This window comes from Dromaius novaehollandiae, chromosome 9 (genome assembly GCF_036370855.1).
Source record: "Dromaius novaehollandiae isolate bDroNov1 chromosome 9, bDroNov1.hap1, whole genome shotgun sequence".
Lineage (NCBI taxonomy): Eukaryota > Metazoa > Chordata > Aves > Casuariiformes > Dromaiidae > Dromaius > Dromaius novaehollandiae.
In genome coordinates, this window is record NC_088106.1 from 1,130,032 (window position 1) to 1,146,065 (window position 16,034).

At 46.6% G+C, this 16,034-nt stretch overlaps 1 protein-coding gene across 1 annotated transcript; it reads right to left on the reverse strand.

Annotated features, from left to right (window-relative positions):
- Nucleotides 1-65: 65 nt before the first annotated feature.
- ERICH6 (glutamate rich 6) lies at nucleotides 66-13,275 on the reverse strand. Its single transcript, XM_026110022.2, has 14 exons — nucleotides 13,146-13,275; nucleotides 12,532-12,635; nucleotides 11,525-11,618; nucleotides 10,161-10,276; nucleotides 7,892-7,938; nucleotides 7,671-7,787; nucleotides 6,272-6,373; nucleotides 6,037-6,194; nucleotides 4,612-4,679; nucleotides 3,613-3,770; nucleotides 3,417-3,502; nucleotides 1,981-2,133; nucleotides 952-1,183; nucleotides 66-333 (listed from the first exon to the last, which is right to left on the reverse strand). Exons 1-14 carry the CDS (start codon nucleotides 13,169-13,171, stop codon nucleotides 70-72), a joined length of 1,725 nt encoding a protein of 574 aa, XP_025965807.2. The 5' UTR covers nucleotides 13,172-13,275; the 3' UTR covers nucleotides 66-69.
- Nucleotides 13,276-16,034: the final 2,759 nt, after the last annotated feature.

Consider the following 16,034-nt stretch of genomic DNA (forward strand, 5'->3'; position numbering starts at 1 on the left):
CAGCCTCGGGGAGCACCCCAGCTCTGCCCAGACTTGGCTAACGTTGCCTGTACGCTACACAGGGGCTGGTCAGACTCGTGCATTTATTATGGCCCTCACCAAGCTGCGTACCTCTTCGCTTACATCAGAAGTCATGCAGAGGTGTATGATCTTTAAAGACTGTGTGATAAGGTACGCCGGAGGCTTGATTTTGTCCCATTGCTCGTTAGAAGGAAAGGTTAAGCATCCATGCAGCTTATCAAAGAGTCGCCGGATCCTTATCCTGAAGGCAAGCAGCAGGAGATGGTCTTCACTCAGCTGGGCGGGTGGAGGCAGCTGGCCGACTGCGCTGACCTGGGGGGACCGAGGCAAAAGGCGTCAGCACAGGCTGCTGCGGCGTGCCCGCTCTGCGGCAGGAGCTCAGGGAGGCCTGGGGACTCTCCCAGGAGAGAAACTGCCTCCAGGCAGGAGCACGGCTCCCGGCGTGCAGCAAGGAGGGGGCCGCCGCGTGCCCCCACCCCGCAGAGCCAGGGACCTGCCTCAGGTGCTGCAGAGGGTCAGCGCTGCAGGGGCTGGTGACCGCGGCTGAGGCCGAGCACAGGCATACCTCTAACTGCTGCTGCTTTGGAAGGCAGGACGAAAGCATGGGGCAGCACAGGAGATGCACACAAAGGGATGAGTGTGCCCTGTCCGGACCAGGGCACCCCCTCCCCGAGGTATACCAAGGTGTTATCTGGCCTGGTGAGCTCTGCTCCTGGCCCTCAGGGCTGTGAGGAGGCTGCAACAGCCGGGGAAGGGGGGCAATTTTCTTCTGCGGCCTCGTGGGGCTGGGTCCTCATCCTGCTGCATGGGGCCAGGCCCTCCTGTGGGCACCACGGCTGGTTCAGCCCGTACGCGGATGCTGGATGTGTGGCTTCCCTGCCACCCTGCTTGCCTTTCCCCTCCTGAGCTGCCTGTGTGCTTGAGCAATACCTGTACTTTTGTTCCCACGTTGAATTTTGCTTGTTGCCCCATGGCGAGGAAGGAAACTGCTATCTTGTCCTGGCCCAGGATCCTGACTCCCACGTGCCGGTTCAGGGATATGAAGATTGGACTCAGCGGGACGTGGGGTCCTGACGATGCTACGGTGTTTGGCCAGGTCCATGTTCTCACCCTGTTGCCTTCTTGGTCCAAATACTGCCCTCCCTGAATATTTATGTTTATCCTAAACAAGAAGAAAAAAAATCACAGCTCTGCACCAGAGGTAACGCAGCCTGCAGCTACAGCAGCCTAAGTCCCTAATTCCCCAAAGAGAAGGGACTAACGTGTTGAGCAAGTGATCACGAGCTGAGACCCAGCTATTTTAGGGTCTGACTCCCCTACACCTCCCACCTCCAAAAACAGTTTCTGGAGGCCCTTCTCCTCTGGATGGCACCTCAAAGCAGGGCCCCACAAGCTCGATGCAGCAGCTGAGACAGCTCAGTACCTCCCAGGTGTGTTCAGCTCCTGGGAAACCCTTCAGGCTGGGCCCAGAATACAAAAAAAGGCAAAAAACAAGAGGCCTGTAGCCCGCTGAGTGCTTTGTCCTCCTTAAGCTATTTAATTGTTAATTAAAAAAAAAAAAAAAAAAGCCAGTTTTGCTTTTATACACTACCCTGAGCAAATGTATTTCTCTGATGCAGAGAGAGAAAATGGGCAGGTTTAAAATAATACTAATTTTCTCCAGAGCTCCTCTGAGCCAAGGCTTCCTGCCTTCATAGGAGGTATTTTCACTGAACAAGATGCTGCACCACGTATCTCCCAGCTCAACAAATACTGCCACGTCTCTGAAAGACTGTTTGCTTTTTCCAGTGATACTAGTGAGTCTATTAAAAAAAAAAACTTCCTTTCCCTACAGATTGTGTCTCTCCTACTATATGTTTGTCCTTTAATTTTGGAGTGCTATTAAAAATATACTTTATGACCTTTGAAATATAAAATGCTCAGCAGAAAGCAAAGATGCTCTAACTGACACAAACATACCACACGGTTCCGTTTGGATGATAGCACGTACTTCTGCCATTGGACTGAAACACCGCTTGTATTCCGGCATTATTTGGCTTGTCTTCCTGTACTATGCAAATAAACCGCTTTGTCTCTCGTACAACAATGATTGCCAGATTTCCAGACGGATAGCTATTGTCAGATAAGGTGTTCATAATCCCTTTGTTTGTCTGGTCATTCTATTATTCAACATTTCAGAGCACTGCTTTGGGGTGTAAAAAGTGACATATTACCTAGATTGTTGTGTTAAAGCCAGAACGGTGGTGTGTTGCCAGTTTTAACTGGGAGGCTGCCAAACTTTTTTTTCTACATTAAAGTTTTCTACACAATGACAAAAAATGATTAGAGATACAGACACTTTTGTTTTTTAACCAATAACCCAGGCAGAACTAGCTAGCAAGCTTATATTAAAGACACATTCTTGGGGTCTGTAAGGTTCATGATTCAAAGCACAAGCCTCGCAAAGAGAAATGATCAACTAACTCAACTTGAATAACAGCAGAGAAAAGAGGGGTAGGTCTTATTCTCCCACAAGAAAAAAAAAAAAAAGTGGAGAAAAAAAAGGCCCTGCCCCTGAACCTGCCTGACTTGAATGTATCCAAACAGCAGGTATTTTGCTTCTCATCGGGGTTTCTCTCTAGCAAGGTTTGTTACTGTGAGTGCATGCATTTATGGCACTTCATCATTTGCTGCGGTCATGAACAGCAGCAAAGGGAAAGTTGCCTCAAGTCCCTGTCTGCTTTGGTGGCAGAACTCAAATACACTTTCTGCATCCCAGAGTCAGAAGAGTTACTACAAGGAAAAATAACTTGGGCAACCTAAAATGTTGTGGCTTAGTTGACGGCAAAGACAGCCTGAAAACTGTAGGGTCCTTTGGTGAAAACTGTTATGTTTTTATTTCTTTAAACAGTAATCTTGATCCTAGTAGATTGGTAATTTGTGGTATTTCTTACATGCTGCTGACGGCCCAAGATGGAGAAGTCAGTGCTGTGCCAGCACTGGCAGGAAACACTGCGCTCATTTGCTTGCTGGCCTGACACCTCCGCCCTGGCATAAGGACAGGGCTGAGCGCTTTCAGAGCCCGCGACGGCAGGGACCCCTTGGCTGCAGCGCTCTGTAGCCAGTGCCAGGGCCCCTTCCGCAGGAGGGCAGAGCCTGTGACGGGGTTTGAACGCTGGGGCTACACATTTCTAAAAATACAAGCGCCTTTCCTTCATCAAAGTTACTGGCTGATCCAAAAAAGTCTGGACCAAGAGCTACATAAGCTGTTTAATTACTGCTTTTTTTTTTTTTGGATTCTAGTAGTAAATGTAGATGGTGGACCAGGTTATTCTATGATAAAGCAGACTAGAACAACTTAAAATTACAGTTACAGCCCTGGACTAACACAGGCAAATGAGCCTCATAAAGGATACAATAACTGTGCTGTTCTATCCGGAAGTACGGTAAGAAACTTCCCTCCGTGTTTGTAGTATTTTTCCAAGAATTCGCTCTTCACTAACTAAGATTGGAAAAGAAATGTTAAAATGGATGAGGCATAGAGCTCCAGCCAGTCTGGCGTGCAGCTACAACCAACACGCAGCTGATCACCATCAAGCAGGAGCTTTGTACCTTTCCACCCACAACGGTAAAATCACAGCAGGTGATGCTGTAGTTGATGTTTTCTTCCTTGGGCTTTGCTGCTGTCTCACCAGGCATCAGCGTCCGGCCACTGGGAGATGGTGGCTCCCGAGAAAGCAGGTAGGAAATGGTATCGAGTTCACTTGAATCTAGACAGCAAAGAAAGGGTTTGTGGGGCGGATAGCTCTGATACTGGGCTGTCTGACACCTCTGAAGAGAGGTTGTAATTTTTTTGAATTTGACTAAAATGCTGGGAGTCTGTCTCTGGGTATTTTTATCTAACAAGAATAGTCCAAACTGTTCATCTGTTTCAGAGAACAGGATTAGGGGGAAAAAAACGTATTTTTTTTCCCCCAATTTTACCTGTGTGTGTGCATGTGTGTGTGTGTATGTAAATAACGACATTTTCTCTGGAAAGCACTCCCAATGCTCTGGAGGACATATCTGAAATTAGCCTTGGTGCACTACCATCTCTGTGAAAATATGCCCATGTTGCAAGTCCAGTTGTCCACGCTTAGTCTAAGTGGCTTTGATTTTAATAGCTGCATCCAGAGAGCTGCTTAGTCACCCACAGACAGGACTAGGAATTACTGGAGTATTCACCTGATTAGGCAAAACATAGATCACCCTAATTCTGGCAGTTCCTACCTTCTGAGGGCTTGGCTTTGCCAACTTATTACTCCTTAAGGTCATTTTCTGTGCATCTCAGCTGGAATGTTCAGACATAAATATTGAAAAGTCACTGCAAGAAGATCCTGCCTGTATGATGGAAATGTAACTGCTCTCTTTTTTTTTCTTTTTCTCATGTGAGGAATTATTTAACATAGCAGAATCTGATTTAATGGGATTGCACACTTGATAATGAACTAACATGCTGCTGCATAAATCCTCCTATTTGATTAGAGCAGCATTAGACACAAACAACTCTGTTTAACTCATTGTTGCAATAAACAGATAAATAAATAAATAGATAAATAAATGCAGACTCACATTCAGGTAAACTTGTCTGCTCTGCTGCCAGGAAAGCTAACTGTTTGGCCATTTGTCTCTCCTGCTGCCTGGAAAATAGAAGTGTTCTTGACATACATTTCATACATCTTGTTCAGAAAGCTAAAAGAAATATTGGATATCCTTAGGATACTATTTTATCCTTATTATACTATCCTTAGGAGGAATGCAAGTCACTGAACCTGCTTTTCTCTCCACTCATATAATTGCAAATAACTGTTGGAGGCAATGGAATGGCACCAATATAATAATACCTCAGGAAAATAGAATTGCTCCCATACAGAGTCCTATGATGAAAGATTCAGCGAACAGACTTTGTGACTGTGATGACATCAACTCTACTGATGCGAGAGCTATACACTGTAATGGATTTTATATGAAGATTTTATGTGGAAGAAAAGCAGTGCTGCCTATTTGACCGACAAAACAGGTGATGTCCAAGAATATTCTCTCTATTCTTTTCTAGCTTCTTATATATTTGACAAAATGTTTAACAATGGCTTTGTTTTATGTTCTGTACATAATATGAGGTACTTGCACCATCAGACTGCAAAGGGTCTTCAGGGACACTAAAAATTTACTTTCAGGTATGCTGTATTTCTTTTCTTTAAACTTATGCAATAGACTTAGATATTTGTATAAACTTTGGGCTTCCTGCTTAAAAATATAGAAAAAGATGTATTCCACAGTAGTCTGAGCAGAAGAACAAACAAAAGGACTGTCTTGGGGCCACCAATACATCTAACCAAGTCATGTATACATATATATATATATAGGTCTATATATATACATACATATATAAAGTGATAGATTACTTGTGTAATTCTCTGCGCTTTCTCTGTCAGCTGCAAGTGGTGATCTCTTGAGATCATGAGGGGAGCCAGGTGGCCCAGCCCCATAAGGTGGTTGCTGACCTGTTTACCTTGCCACATAGGTGTTGTGAGTGCTTTTAAGCATTGCAAGTGCTCACGCTCCCAGCAGAAGTCGAATTCATAGAGTTCTCAGGACTTCTAGAAAATGGAATCTAGAAGTATGTTGCAGTTTATGTAGCTAAACAGAGAAATACAAATTTAAGCTTTGTTTCAGTGCCTGAGGTAAAAGCTAGCCCTGACTATTGTCCCTGACATGGCTGCAGTCTTGTTTCTGGCTCTGTCTCTAGATATAACATCTGCCAGAAATTGAATTAACATTTTACTTAGAAGGTGGTGAGGTATGTGCTAATACATACTGATAAGAGAAAAGCAACAGGGTCCAGATAAAGTATGAATACATGTGTTGCCTAAAGCATTTTTTTTCATTCCCACTTGCTGTAGTTTCACTTTCTTCATGTTTCTACTTCCTCCAGGGCAGCCTGTTGTTCCTCATGCAAAAATTATCCCTAGTTTCTGTATAATCATTTCATCGTACCTCTGGTATGCTCTTTCTTTTGCTAGGAGTCTTTCAGTTTCATTGCCATGGGATTCATGGGGGCCAATAGCAATGGGATTGCTCCAAGCGACTTCATGATTCTTTCTCTCCTCTAGAATGAACTCATAGAGCTCTTGATAACGCTCACAGCAGAATTTCTGAAAGGCAGAAGAGCAGCATCACTACAGTGGGCTGCTCCACAGTGAAGCTGTGCTCATCTTTCCCATTAGCTTACCAATTTATAATCTTGTGATGCTGGGCAAATGTCTTCAAAGAAAGGAAACAGTTTCAGCAGGTTACCACAGTACTCGCACTTTGGAACATAGTCCTCCGCTATCTAAAGTGGAGGTGAGGAGAGAGAACAGGAGGACAGAAATACAGTATCAGCATACAAATCCATGTTTTACCTTGGGGAAGAACACTCTGCTCAAAATGCAATATTTTAATTATGTAAGAACAGTTTAAAAAAAAAGATCTGTGTCTGTGTTATTTTGGAAGGATTTAACTCAAGGCATCAGGTTCCAGAAATCTCCAAGAAGAAAAGCAGATCTGTAACAATGTAAAATCTCAGGGCTGCTCAAAGAAATGTAATTACTACAGTACTTATGAGATCCCTTCATTCCAAATGGAGGGGAAACTTCAGAGCAGGCAGAACACTACAGTTTGAGTACAGCAATGCATCAACCATTTCAAACACATCACTTGTGATTTGTAGAGAAAAAGTTCCTTGACTGGTGCACTGTTCCTTGACTTTGTACTGTGTGTACCATAGCAAAATCTGTGGGGGATTTCATTAGGAATCATCATCAGACTTGTTGACCAAAACAGCTGAATACATTTGACCAGATGCAAACCAGTGCTGCTGCACTGATGTGTTTTGAGGATGATACTCTAGGTATTCTGAAAGATTTATCTATCTTTTAAAAACACTTTTGAAACTGAGTTATAAAAGGTGAAGCTGCTAAGAGCACACTGCTAAATTTACTGTTTATCACCTCCACTCACAACAGCAGCACAGCTGGACTTAGCACTCCTCAGAGAGACAGCAACCATCCAAAAGCATAAGGGTGAATGGGTACTTCTTACAGGCCACTTAGCTAGTGCTATATATTTATACTTTGTTTATTATAGTATATGTAAACTATAAACTATAGTTAAAATTATTTATCATTAAAATTCTCTTCTGAATATATGATTCTGAAATACTTGGCTTCTCTGGAGTGCAGTTGCTGAAATTTCCCTTGCTCTGCACCTCATGCCTAAGATTAACACCTCTGATGACTATATTCTACTCAGGGTTGCCTGGAATTCTGTGCCCTGCTTGTGTTGTTTGACTGTATACCTAGTACTTATATAAAGTTTTTATCTCTGTTTTAGCAAAGGGACAAATTTTCTGCTAGGAAATTCTCAACACAGGATATGGAGGGGGAGAGGAGTTATACAGCCTTCTGCCATTTAGGTATGTACAACAAACATCATTTCAACAGCCTAACAAAAGAAAAACCCTGTCATAAAGAAACTCTTGCACTGGCTTGACAAATGGCATTACTTTTTTTTTCCTACATGGGGACCTTAGGAATTAAAATAAACAACAAAAAAACCCACATAGTAGGGAAAACCCACTACATCCTCACCTCAATCTGTATGTTTTCTCGTGATGATTCTGGTCTGTAGGCCAGCAGAGTAGGTGGCCCAACAGAGGGGAGCGTGCACTGTGATTTCTTGAACAGCTTCGTAAAATCTTCTTTGAACTCAAAGAGGAAAATGACAATAACAATGTGGAGTCAGTTCTTTGTTCAGGTGTAAAACCATTACAAACAAAATGCGTAACTGTAGGAACTGAGTGAGTCCTTACCTCCAAGTCACATAAAATATCTAAACTGCTGAGCTCTTCTGACAGGGCTGCAAGTAATAGCAACAATGAGAATTACTTAACAGGGGTGCTGTGTTCCCCAAAAGCATGCATTCTGGACCCTCATGTATCTTTTCTCTTTCGGCATGCCACCCTTTTCTTGCCAACCACATCAGCTGCTTGAGATCTTGTTACCATGCTTGCCCATGCTTTCAGAAGGGCTGCTTTGCATCTGTGTGTAATCCTTCCCAAATTCATCAGGAACTTGAACCAAACTTAAGTGCATCACTGGATCAGGGCCTAACTTTACAAAACAGTCCTACTGAAGTCATGGAAATGGTTTATTGCTTAGAGCCAACAGCTTGTAGCACTGATCTAATATTGCTTTATTCTATAAAGCATTTCTAGCCTCTCTTGTCCTGGGAAGAAAGAGTCTTAGAGGCAGCAGAAGCTTTTTCTCATCTCCGAGCACAGCCCACACTGTGCAAGGGCAAGGAAAGGGTTTTTTTGGACCTTGAGGTTACAGAAAATGTAAGCCCTACATGATGGGGTTTCTATCACTACTCTCAACAATCCTGCATTCCCACTAGGCAGGCAGTGCTACTGACAACCAGTCACCTCAGGTACAACATGTCATTAATGAAACAGAAGATTAATTATCTGGGATAGGTGACATCTTTAGCATGCTGTTTGTCATATCCTCCCCTTCAGGTAAACTGAACAGATTCCTAGCTTGAATTTCAGTCCCCCTAATTCCTCCACAATTTGTGTTACCCTTCTAAGTAAGCTTGCTCTGGTTTCCAGAAAATACTCAGCCAGATGAAACCCCAGGCAGGTTTCAAATGCCTTTCTATGGTCTTCTCTTTGGAAAGTATTAACAAACCAGAACATGTATTTGAAAAGGATGGAGTAAAAAAAAAATCACATGATAGTCCCTAGTTAACACCCCAGCTCATGGGCCTGCAATGGGACCTACAGCTCTGGAACACATCTAGAAGTGAATGCAACGCTCCGGGAGAAAAAGCAGAATGGCAGGAATCACTTATACTTTTAGAAGGATGAATGATGTGGCTGCTGTTTTTCTTGACTTTGTTTTTTTAAATTACAGTTCAAAGAAATATGTACCTATCACCCCCTGTAATCAAACTGATTTTTAAGCTACAGAGAGTAACTACTGAGAAACCCCCATTGGAAAACAAAGTGACCTCAGGGAGCACAAAGCATATCAGTGGAGCTGTACACCCTGGGCACGTCTCTCGCTGAACTGTGGCATCGAGGGACATGAGGAGCCCTGGTCCTGGAGCACAGTGCTCAGTGCAGAACAGTCCAAGTTCTTAATCTGTCTTCCCTAATGGGTTTTGCAGCTTCTGCATCGCTGCTGTACACTGCTGCTGAATCCAAACCCCAGGTAAATGATTTACTGCTGGCACAAGTTTGGTTATTCTGTCCTTTGATTGTTGCAGTGATAGTCATGCCAAAGACATGTAATGCTCCATCTCGCCTCTAATATTTTCTCCTGCAAATGCATTCACAGTGAATTTCCAAACAAATGCCCTCCAAAGGCTAGAAGACAGAGTCCTTTATCTTTTCTGCCCCTTTTCTGCTGGGATGGAGCTGCATGCAGCTTTTCTCAGTACTTCCAGTTGGTAAGCTGTGTTTTGTGGCCCAGATCTCTCCTCCTGCTCTTGGAGGCACACGAGATGAAAGAGATGTTCCCCTAAAGAGAACAGCTGCCTGGCTTTGAAAATGAAGCACAAAGGATGCTTGATGTGGTGCCCAGAAAGAGTCAGGATCAGGCCAAACTAGCAGTAATGTGTTGCTTGCTGAAGCACAATGCCTGTACTTCAGCCGGTAAATGAAGGAGTTGGTTTCTCAGTCACGCGCCAGGATGACTCAAATGAGCAAGATGAGGAAAAAAAGGTGATATATTTTCAACTCTCCTTAGAGGCTTTGCAAATGCCTTTCACAGGAATACAATAGGCAGTATTTCTGCCATCTGCTGAGCACTCCTACGCCCGCTGGCTGGCAGAACGTTCCCACGCATTAACCCAGAGGTTGCATGCAGAAGCTGCTCTGCAGAGAGGTTAACAAAAGGACTGCTGAGTGGGAATCCTGGGTTCTGCGCCCAGATCTGCCACCAGTTTGCAAAAGGATCTCCTGGAAACTGCAGAGTCATGCATCCTCTTCAAAAGCTACCTGGGTATTAGGCAGCTTGGGGGAAAGACAGCACAAACGTGCAAGCTGTTTCTTGAAAGAACAAGCTGTTTCTTACTTGATTTTTTGTAGAGCTGTTCATAAAGCCAGCTAGCTTCTGTCTGCATCGACACTGAAATTCCTAGAGGCTTCATCGGAGCAGAGGGACTGATGCTGTCAGATGTTTCCATTTCCCTTAATTTAAGACACAAAACTGCCTATTAGTCATACACAGTGACTTCAGAGAAGTTGCCCTTGCAGAGGATGCTAATGAAGGAGACACTTCCAAAATTATTTAATTAAAAGTTAGAACACAGTTTAGATGCAGCAAGTGGGGCTTGGCCAGTTTTGCTGTCACGGCCAAAGATGTCTGGTGCATCAGGTCTAAAAGCCTTAAAGAGGTGCCTTTGAATTTAAATCATAGAAGTCCCAGGTTAATTTCTTAGTGTTTCATAACCACTCATAACCTTTTTCTTTTACATAACCGTCTTTCCTACAGGTGTTAGGATGATCTGACTACTATGTCAAACACTTAAGTCCATTTCTTCTTCCATATTAAAAACTGAAATGAAATGTGTGAGAGCTGGGAAATCAGAGGTAATTAAACCTGTGCAGCGGGGCAGAGGCTGACAGATGCTTGACCAACATTTTTCTTTCATTGTGCCTATTTAAAAATTAAGTACTTCATTTGGTTCTCACCACAGAACAAGACAGGAACTTTTTCAAGTCTCCAAAAAATAAAAGAAAAAAAAAAAGCAAGACTGCTAGGGGACTTAGCTTCATGAAGAGAAGAGAGGCAGGCATAAGGAAGAAATCACACCATAGGGAAGCTAGCATTCTTTTTTAAGCAAAATATCCTATAAAATGCAATGGGAGAAAAGTGCCAGCCTACTCAAGCCCAAGCACTACCTTTCTAGCACTTCTTATGTAAAGAAGCCTGAGACCCACTTTTCTAGCCTGCATGCCCTAAAGGTAGAAAAAGCAACGGGTAATTAGCATAAATGGGAGAATTAAGCTCTGAAAGCTTTGGCCAGCTGAAAGACCGAAAGAACATGCTTCCCTGGTGGAAACAGGGATCATAAAGGAGTCACCAACCGCAGCATCACACATGGCCCTCGTGGCCCGTGTTGCGTCAGCTCAGTAAGTAGAAGCTAAAGCCAGATGCACACAGTTTGCAGCACTGGTCTCTCTGATCTCATGCCAAGACGCATGCCCAGGGCTGGAGGAGCCAAGAAAACCTCCTGTCAAAACTGCTTCTGCTTCGTTTCCCTGGCAGTCAGACACTGACACTGCAGCTCATGAAAACTAAGAGGCAGGTACAAATGGTGATTAGGAGAACCAGTAAAATGACAGATTTGTGAACTGTTCTCCTCATTGATTTTATAAGTCTCAGTCCATGGACCTACTTAATTAGTAGCAAGTTCCGTGAGTAACACTGCTTACCTGCTCAGTCTGTGCAATGAGGAGAAATAAGTTTCTCGTCTGACACCTCCCAGTATGCTCAGATGGCCTTTGGCACTGGCTGATGACAGCGAGTCTACAAAAGCACATGATACGAAGGATCGACAGTAAGTGCGTAACCACGCTGTGTGCTGGCTGTCTCACGGAAATACAGACAGCGGCTGCAGCGGGAGCATGGGCACAGCTGGATTTCAGAACTAACAGCCAGCTCTATCCCAAGATGCTGCTTAAGAGCAGAATTCCTTCATGCCCCTCAAGCTCAAGACCAGTTTCTAAGTGGGGGAATTTTTGCTGCAGTCAGTCCCCACTCCAGGCGCTGTCTCAAGGCACCACACGTAGCTGTAGAACTCATATAATCTGCTGGGGTAAAAAATACTGGCGTCCAAAAACTGCAGTGGGTGATTAAAAAGGACTTTGCCACTGCTATACTTGTACTGCAGACAGTGCCTGACATACATGCGCCCGTGTTCTTTCACCCAATAGGAATGAAAAGGGAACGCCACTCTACAATTTTAAATGACTTTTTCTTTCTTTTTCCTTTTCTTTCTCATCTTTCAAATTCTCTCCAAGGTGCTAGTCCCTTGCAGAGAGCAGGCAGGCTGGACGCAGGTACCCAACTTCAGCTCAGACACATCTCAGCAGTGCTGAATGTAGCAAGAAAAACATGGTTTGGTGTTTATACTTGGAATCACATTACACTTAATTTTCCCTAGGCAAGGACAGCGGGCAGCCCTGCCGCCCTGCTGCTGCTGTGGGGGGGATGTGCCAGCTGCCACTAGCCCACACAGCTGCACTGTGCCTTGTCAAGACAGCACGACAGCCGGATAAAGGATAAATCCCAGCACCTTTCGTGGCATGCTGAATGGACCGGCTCCCTTCAGCAGCCCCAGGCCCACCTCCTCCAAAAGGGACCGTGCCCCCAGAAGGGCTCAAGGACAGTCGCCACGTTGCAGGGTGTGCTGGGACCCTGGGAGAGCATGCTGCAATACCTTTTTCGGGAGCTGGTTGCTCTGTGCGCTCTTGCAGGCTGGTCTCTGAGCCTGACTCTTCACTACCATCCGACTTTTCTCCAGAGCCCCTGTCCCGAGGTGAGCTAGGCGGGCAAAGACAAGCATGCTCAGAGCTGGGGAAGCGGCTTCTGCCCCCAAGTACGTGTGCACTACAACGTGTTGTCACAGGCCTCCCTCGCCCTGCTGAAAGCTCTTTTTTGTGTGTCTTTAGGGAAGTAAAGCCCGAGACTGTAAGGGAGGAGAGGGGTGGAAAACAAGGAAGAGCTGCGGGTCAGCGCTGCGCGGGGCCTGGTGACATTCCTGCTGGCACCGGCGCAGCGCGCGGCATCGCTCAGCCTGGCGCAGCGCTGCCCGGGCGGGCGAGGACGGACTGCGGCATGGCTCGGCTTGGCGCAGCCGGTGTTTCCCGGGGCTCGGCGCGAGCCCCGCTCCCTGCCCGGGCGCAACCACCCTGCCGGGACGTTTTGCTGCAGGCCGCGCCAGGGCAGCAGCTCCCAGCGCGCGGGCAGCCGGGGGGAGCACTGGGGGCTGGGAGTGTCTGCCCGTCCCGGCATCGCCGCCCTTCCCTCTCCCTCTCCGGCCCCGGCGCGCACCGGCCTGGCCCATCCGCCCCCTCCATGGCGCAGCCCGCTGAAGCGCGCGGTGGCGCCCGCCGTCTCCATGGCGACGCGGCCGCGCGGCGCGGGGGCTGCTGGGACGAGCCGCGCCGCGGGGGCTGCTGGGATCGGCCGGGCCGCGGGGGCTGCTGGGACGGGACGAGCCGCGCCGCGGGGGCTGCTGGGACTGGCCGGGCCGGGCCGGGGAGCGGGGCCGCGGGGGCTGCTGGGACGGGACGAGCCGCGCCGCGGGGGCTGCTGGGACGGGCCGGGGAGCGGGGCCGCAGGGGCTGCTGGGACCGGCCGTGCCGCGGGGGCTTCTGGGCCGGGCCGGCGCGGCGCGTCGTTGAAGTGCTGCGTTCGTGCTCCGCCATCAGTTCCCGTGCGCTCTCGGTCCTGGTCTCTGCGCTGCCGCCGTCGCTGTGTGTTTGAGCTGAGCTGCGGAGTTCGGCGCTAAGCGGAGCCGGGCGGGAGGCAACGGTGGGCTGCGGAGCTCGGTAGGGTCCCCGCGCCCTGCCCGAGCCCCTGGCTGCCCCGCAGGCACCCCGTTGCCCACAGCTCTCGTGCTGGCGGGACGTGTCCGTTACAAGTGCACACAAAGTACACACGCCGTTCACCTGCTGCCGGTGCCTCCGGTAGGGCCCGGTGCTGCTGGAGCCGTCCAGGGACCCTGCGCTCGGCGGGGCACAGCATCCCGCCCAGGCAGGCGGCTCGCACACGAGCGGGGGCTCGGGGTGTGCGTCCTACGTTATATATTTAAGAATCTGCAGTTGTTTTGCAAGCACCCCGGTTTACAGTAAAATAGGACTTATTTTTAGAAGTAGGAAGCATGCGCTGATGTGCGGCCTGCGCTGTTACTGTTGTTTTTGGGAATGTTCTTCTGTTGGCTTAGGTACCGATAACTGCGTAGCATCAGGATCCTGGGGATTGCTGCAGTGGTTGGTTCGTGGAGATCCTTGTGCTGCCACAGCTGGGTGGTGTCAGCACCTAGTTACCTATTTAAACGTGTAAATCTTTGTTAAGAGTGTGTTTGACCTACAGCACTCTTCTGGCTGCAATGCGGATGGTGCCCTGGCGCAGGTGGAGGTGAGATACAGTGACACAGCTGCAGGGGGAATTGCTGAAATAGTGGCCGTGCTCTTGCTATAAAGCCCTGAATCCTTGTGAGTTTCTGCATTTCTTCTTGTGCTTAAAGGGGAACTTCTTTTTAGGGAGAATTGTCAACAATATGGTAGATCAACTCAGCAGAAAAGCTGCCTCACAGGTGCAGCTCGGTTCCTGGGATCACCTCCCATAGCTACCTGCTGCTGGCAGGGCAGCCGAGGGGCGGCTGTGGTGTGTGCTCTTGGCGCGTGGTGCTCCCATGGGGCTGAGGAGGAGCCTCCGCTCGGCCGCTTCCTCGGCAGGTAAGGTCTGCTCCAGCTTGGTTAGAGATCTCCCAGGATGTGTACTTAGTATATTTCAGAGTCAGATTGCTTTGTTTATGGTTGGCAGTTTTGTTAACTAAATTCAGTTGGCTTCGGCAGTGTTTACTAAACATTTTGAGGAACTTCTCACAGCCTTACTGATACGCTGCTGCTTCTGGTGGTGTGCTAGTGCCCTGCAAACCTCTCCTGTCTATAGCCCTCGGACGTTACCCTCGGAAAGTCATCCCAGCAACTTTGTGCCTGGTTTTGTAGGGAAGTAAACCTGAAATGTTTTGATCCAGTGTTGAAACAAACGTCATCTATTTGTTGAGTGATCTAAAGAGAAAACATGTCACTTTTTGGCAGTACAGGGTGCCCAGTCCTTATCCTAAATTTCAGTCATAGAAGTAATACTAAGTGTTGGGTCTTTTTGATTTGAGATATAAGATCTCTGTGTTTTCAGAAAAACTGAATGGTGTAGAAAGCCCCAGTGAAAAAGGAGTGTTAAATTATCTAATGTGGATTTTAAGCAACATTGGGGTAATCAATTTGGCTTCATGAATCCTGCTATAATCAAAGACTTACTTCAGAATTTTATTTTATGCAAAAAGCTCTTAACTTTTCTTACGGATAGTTGGGACTTAGATGATCTTCCACTATAAATCTTGCTGAGATATGGGAAAATGGATTAAATTCTTAAGAATTCTTGCTTAACAAGTTCTGCTAAAAGCATAGGTGTAACTCCTATCAAAGTCAGAGCTTGACTTTGATCCTTCTTAAGCAGGAGTAAATTAGTTCACTCAGCTGATGTCACTGGAGTTCTGCCAGCATAGTGTAAATGAGATCAAATGTAGGACCTTTACAGGAACTGGATACAAAAAGATTAGAGTAATTCCTTGGGAGGTATTTTCCATGGTCACTTCCAAATTCTCAAGGACAGAACTTCTTTTCTCTGATGCTTTCCTAGTAACTGTATCATGTGACTTTGTATTGACTGCTAACAAGCACTGAGTGATGTTTTCATAGGACTATGTATCATGACTCCAAGGATCTTTTCCCTGAGCAGATGTAGTCAAGAGCATCTTTTCTCTGTAGGTATTATGTTATATTTATTTACATGGAACTTCCATCTGTCACTTTACAGTTGCTCAGTGTCATGAGGTTTGCTACCTCTGAATAACTCAGCACACTCCATCACCTCACAGTTCATTACCTCTTCCAAATGGCAAACATCTTAATATTCAGCAAAGTCATATGCAGAGCTGCTATTTTCCTTGAGTGATTCAGACAGAAGGCTTCTGTAGCAGAGGGGGAGAATCTAGCTCTCAGTTACAGGCAGATTTAGCTTCCCTGACAGGGAGTGATTTCAGTTTACATGAGTCAGAGTGTTACTGCTGCACCTGGGAATCAAATACCCATCTGGTTGTGCTGTTCAGGCTGCAAAAGTGCCTCTCACCTTGGTGAACTAGTCTGGTGGCTG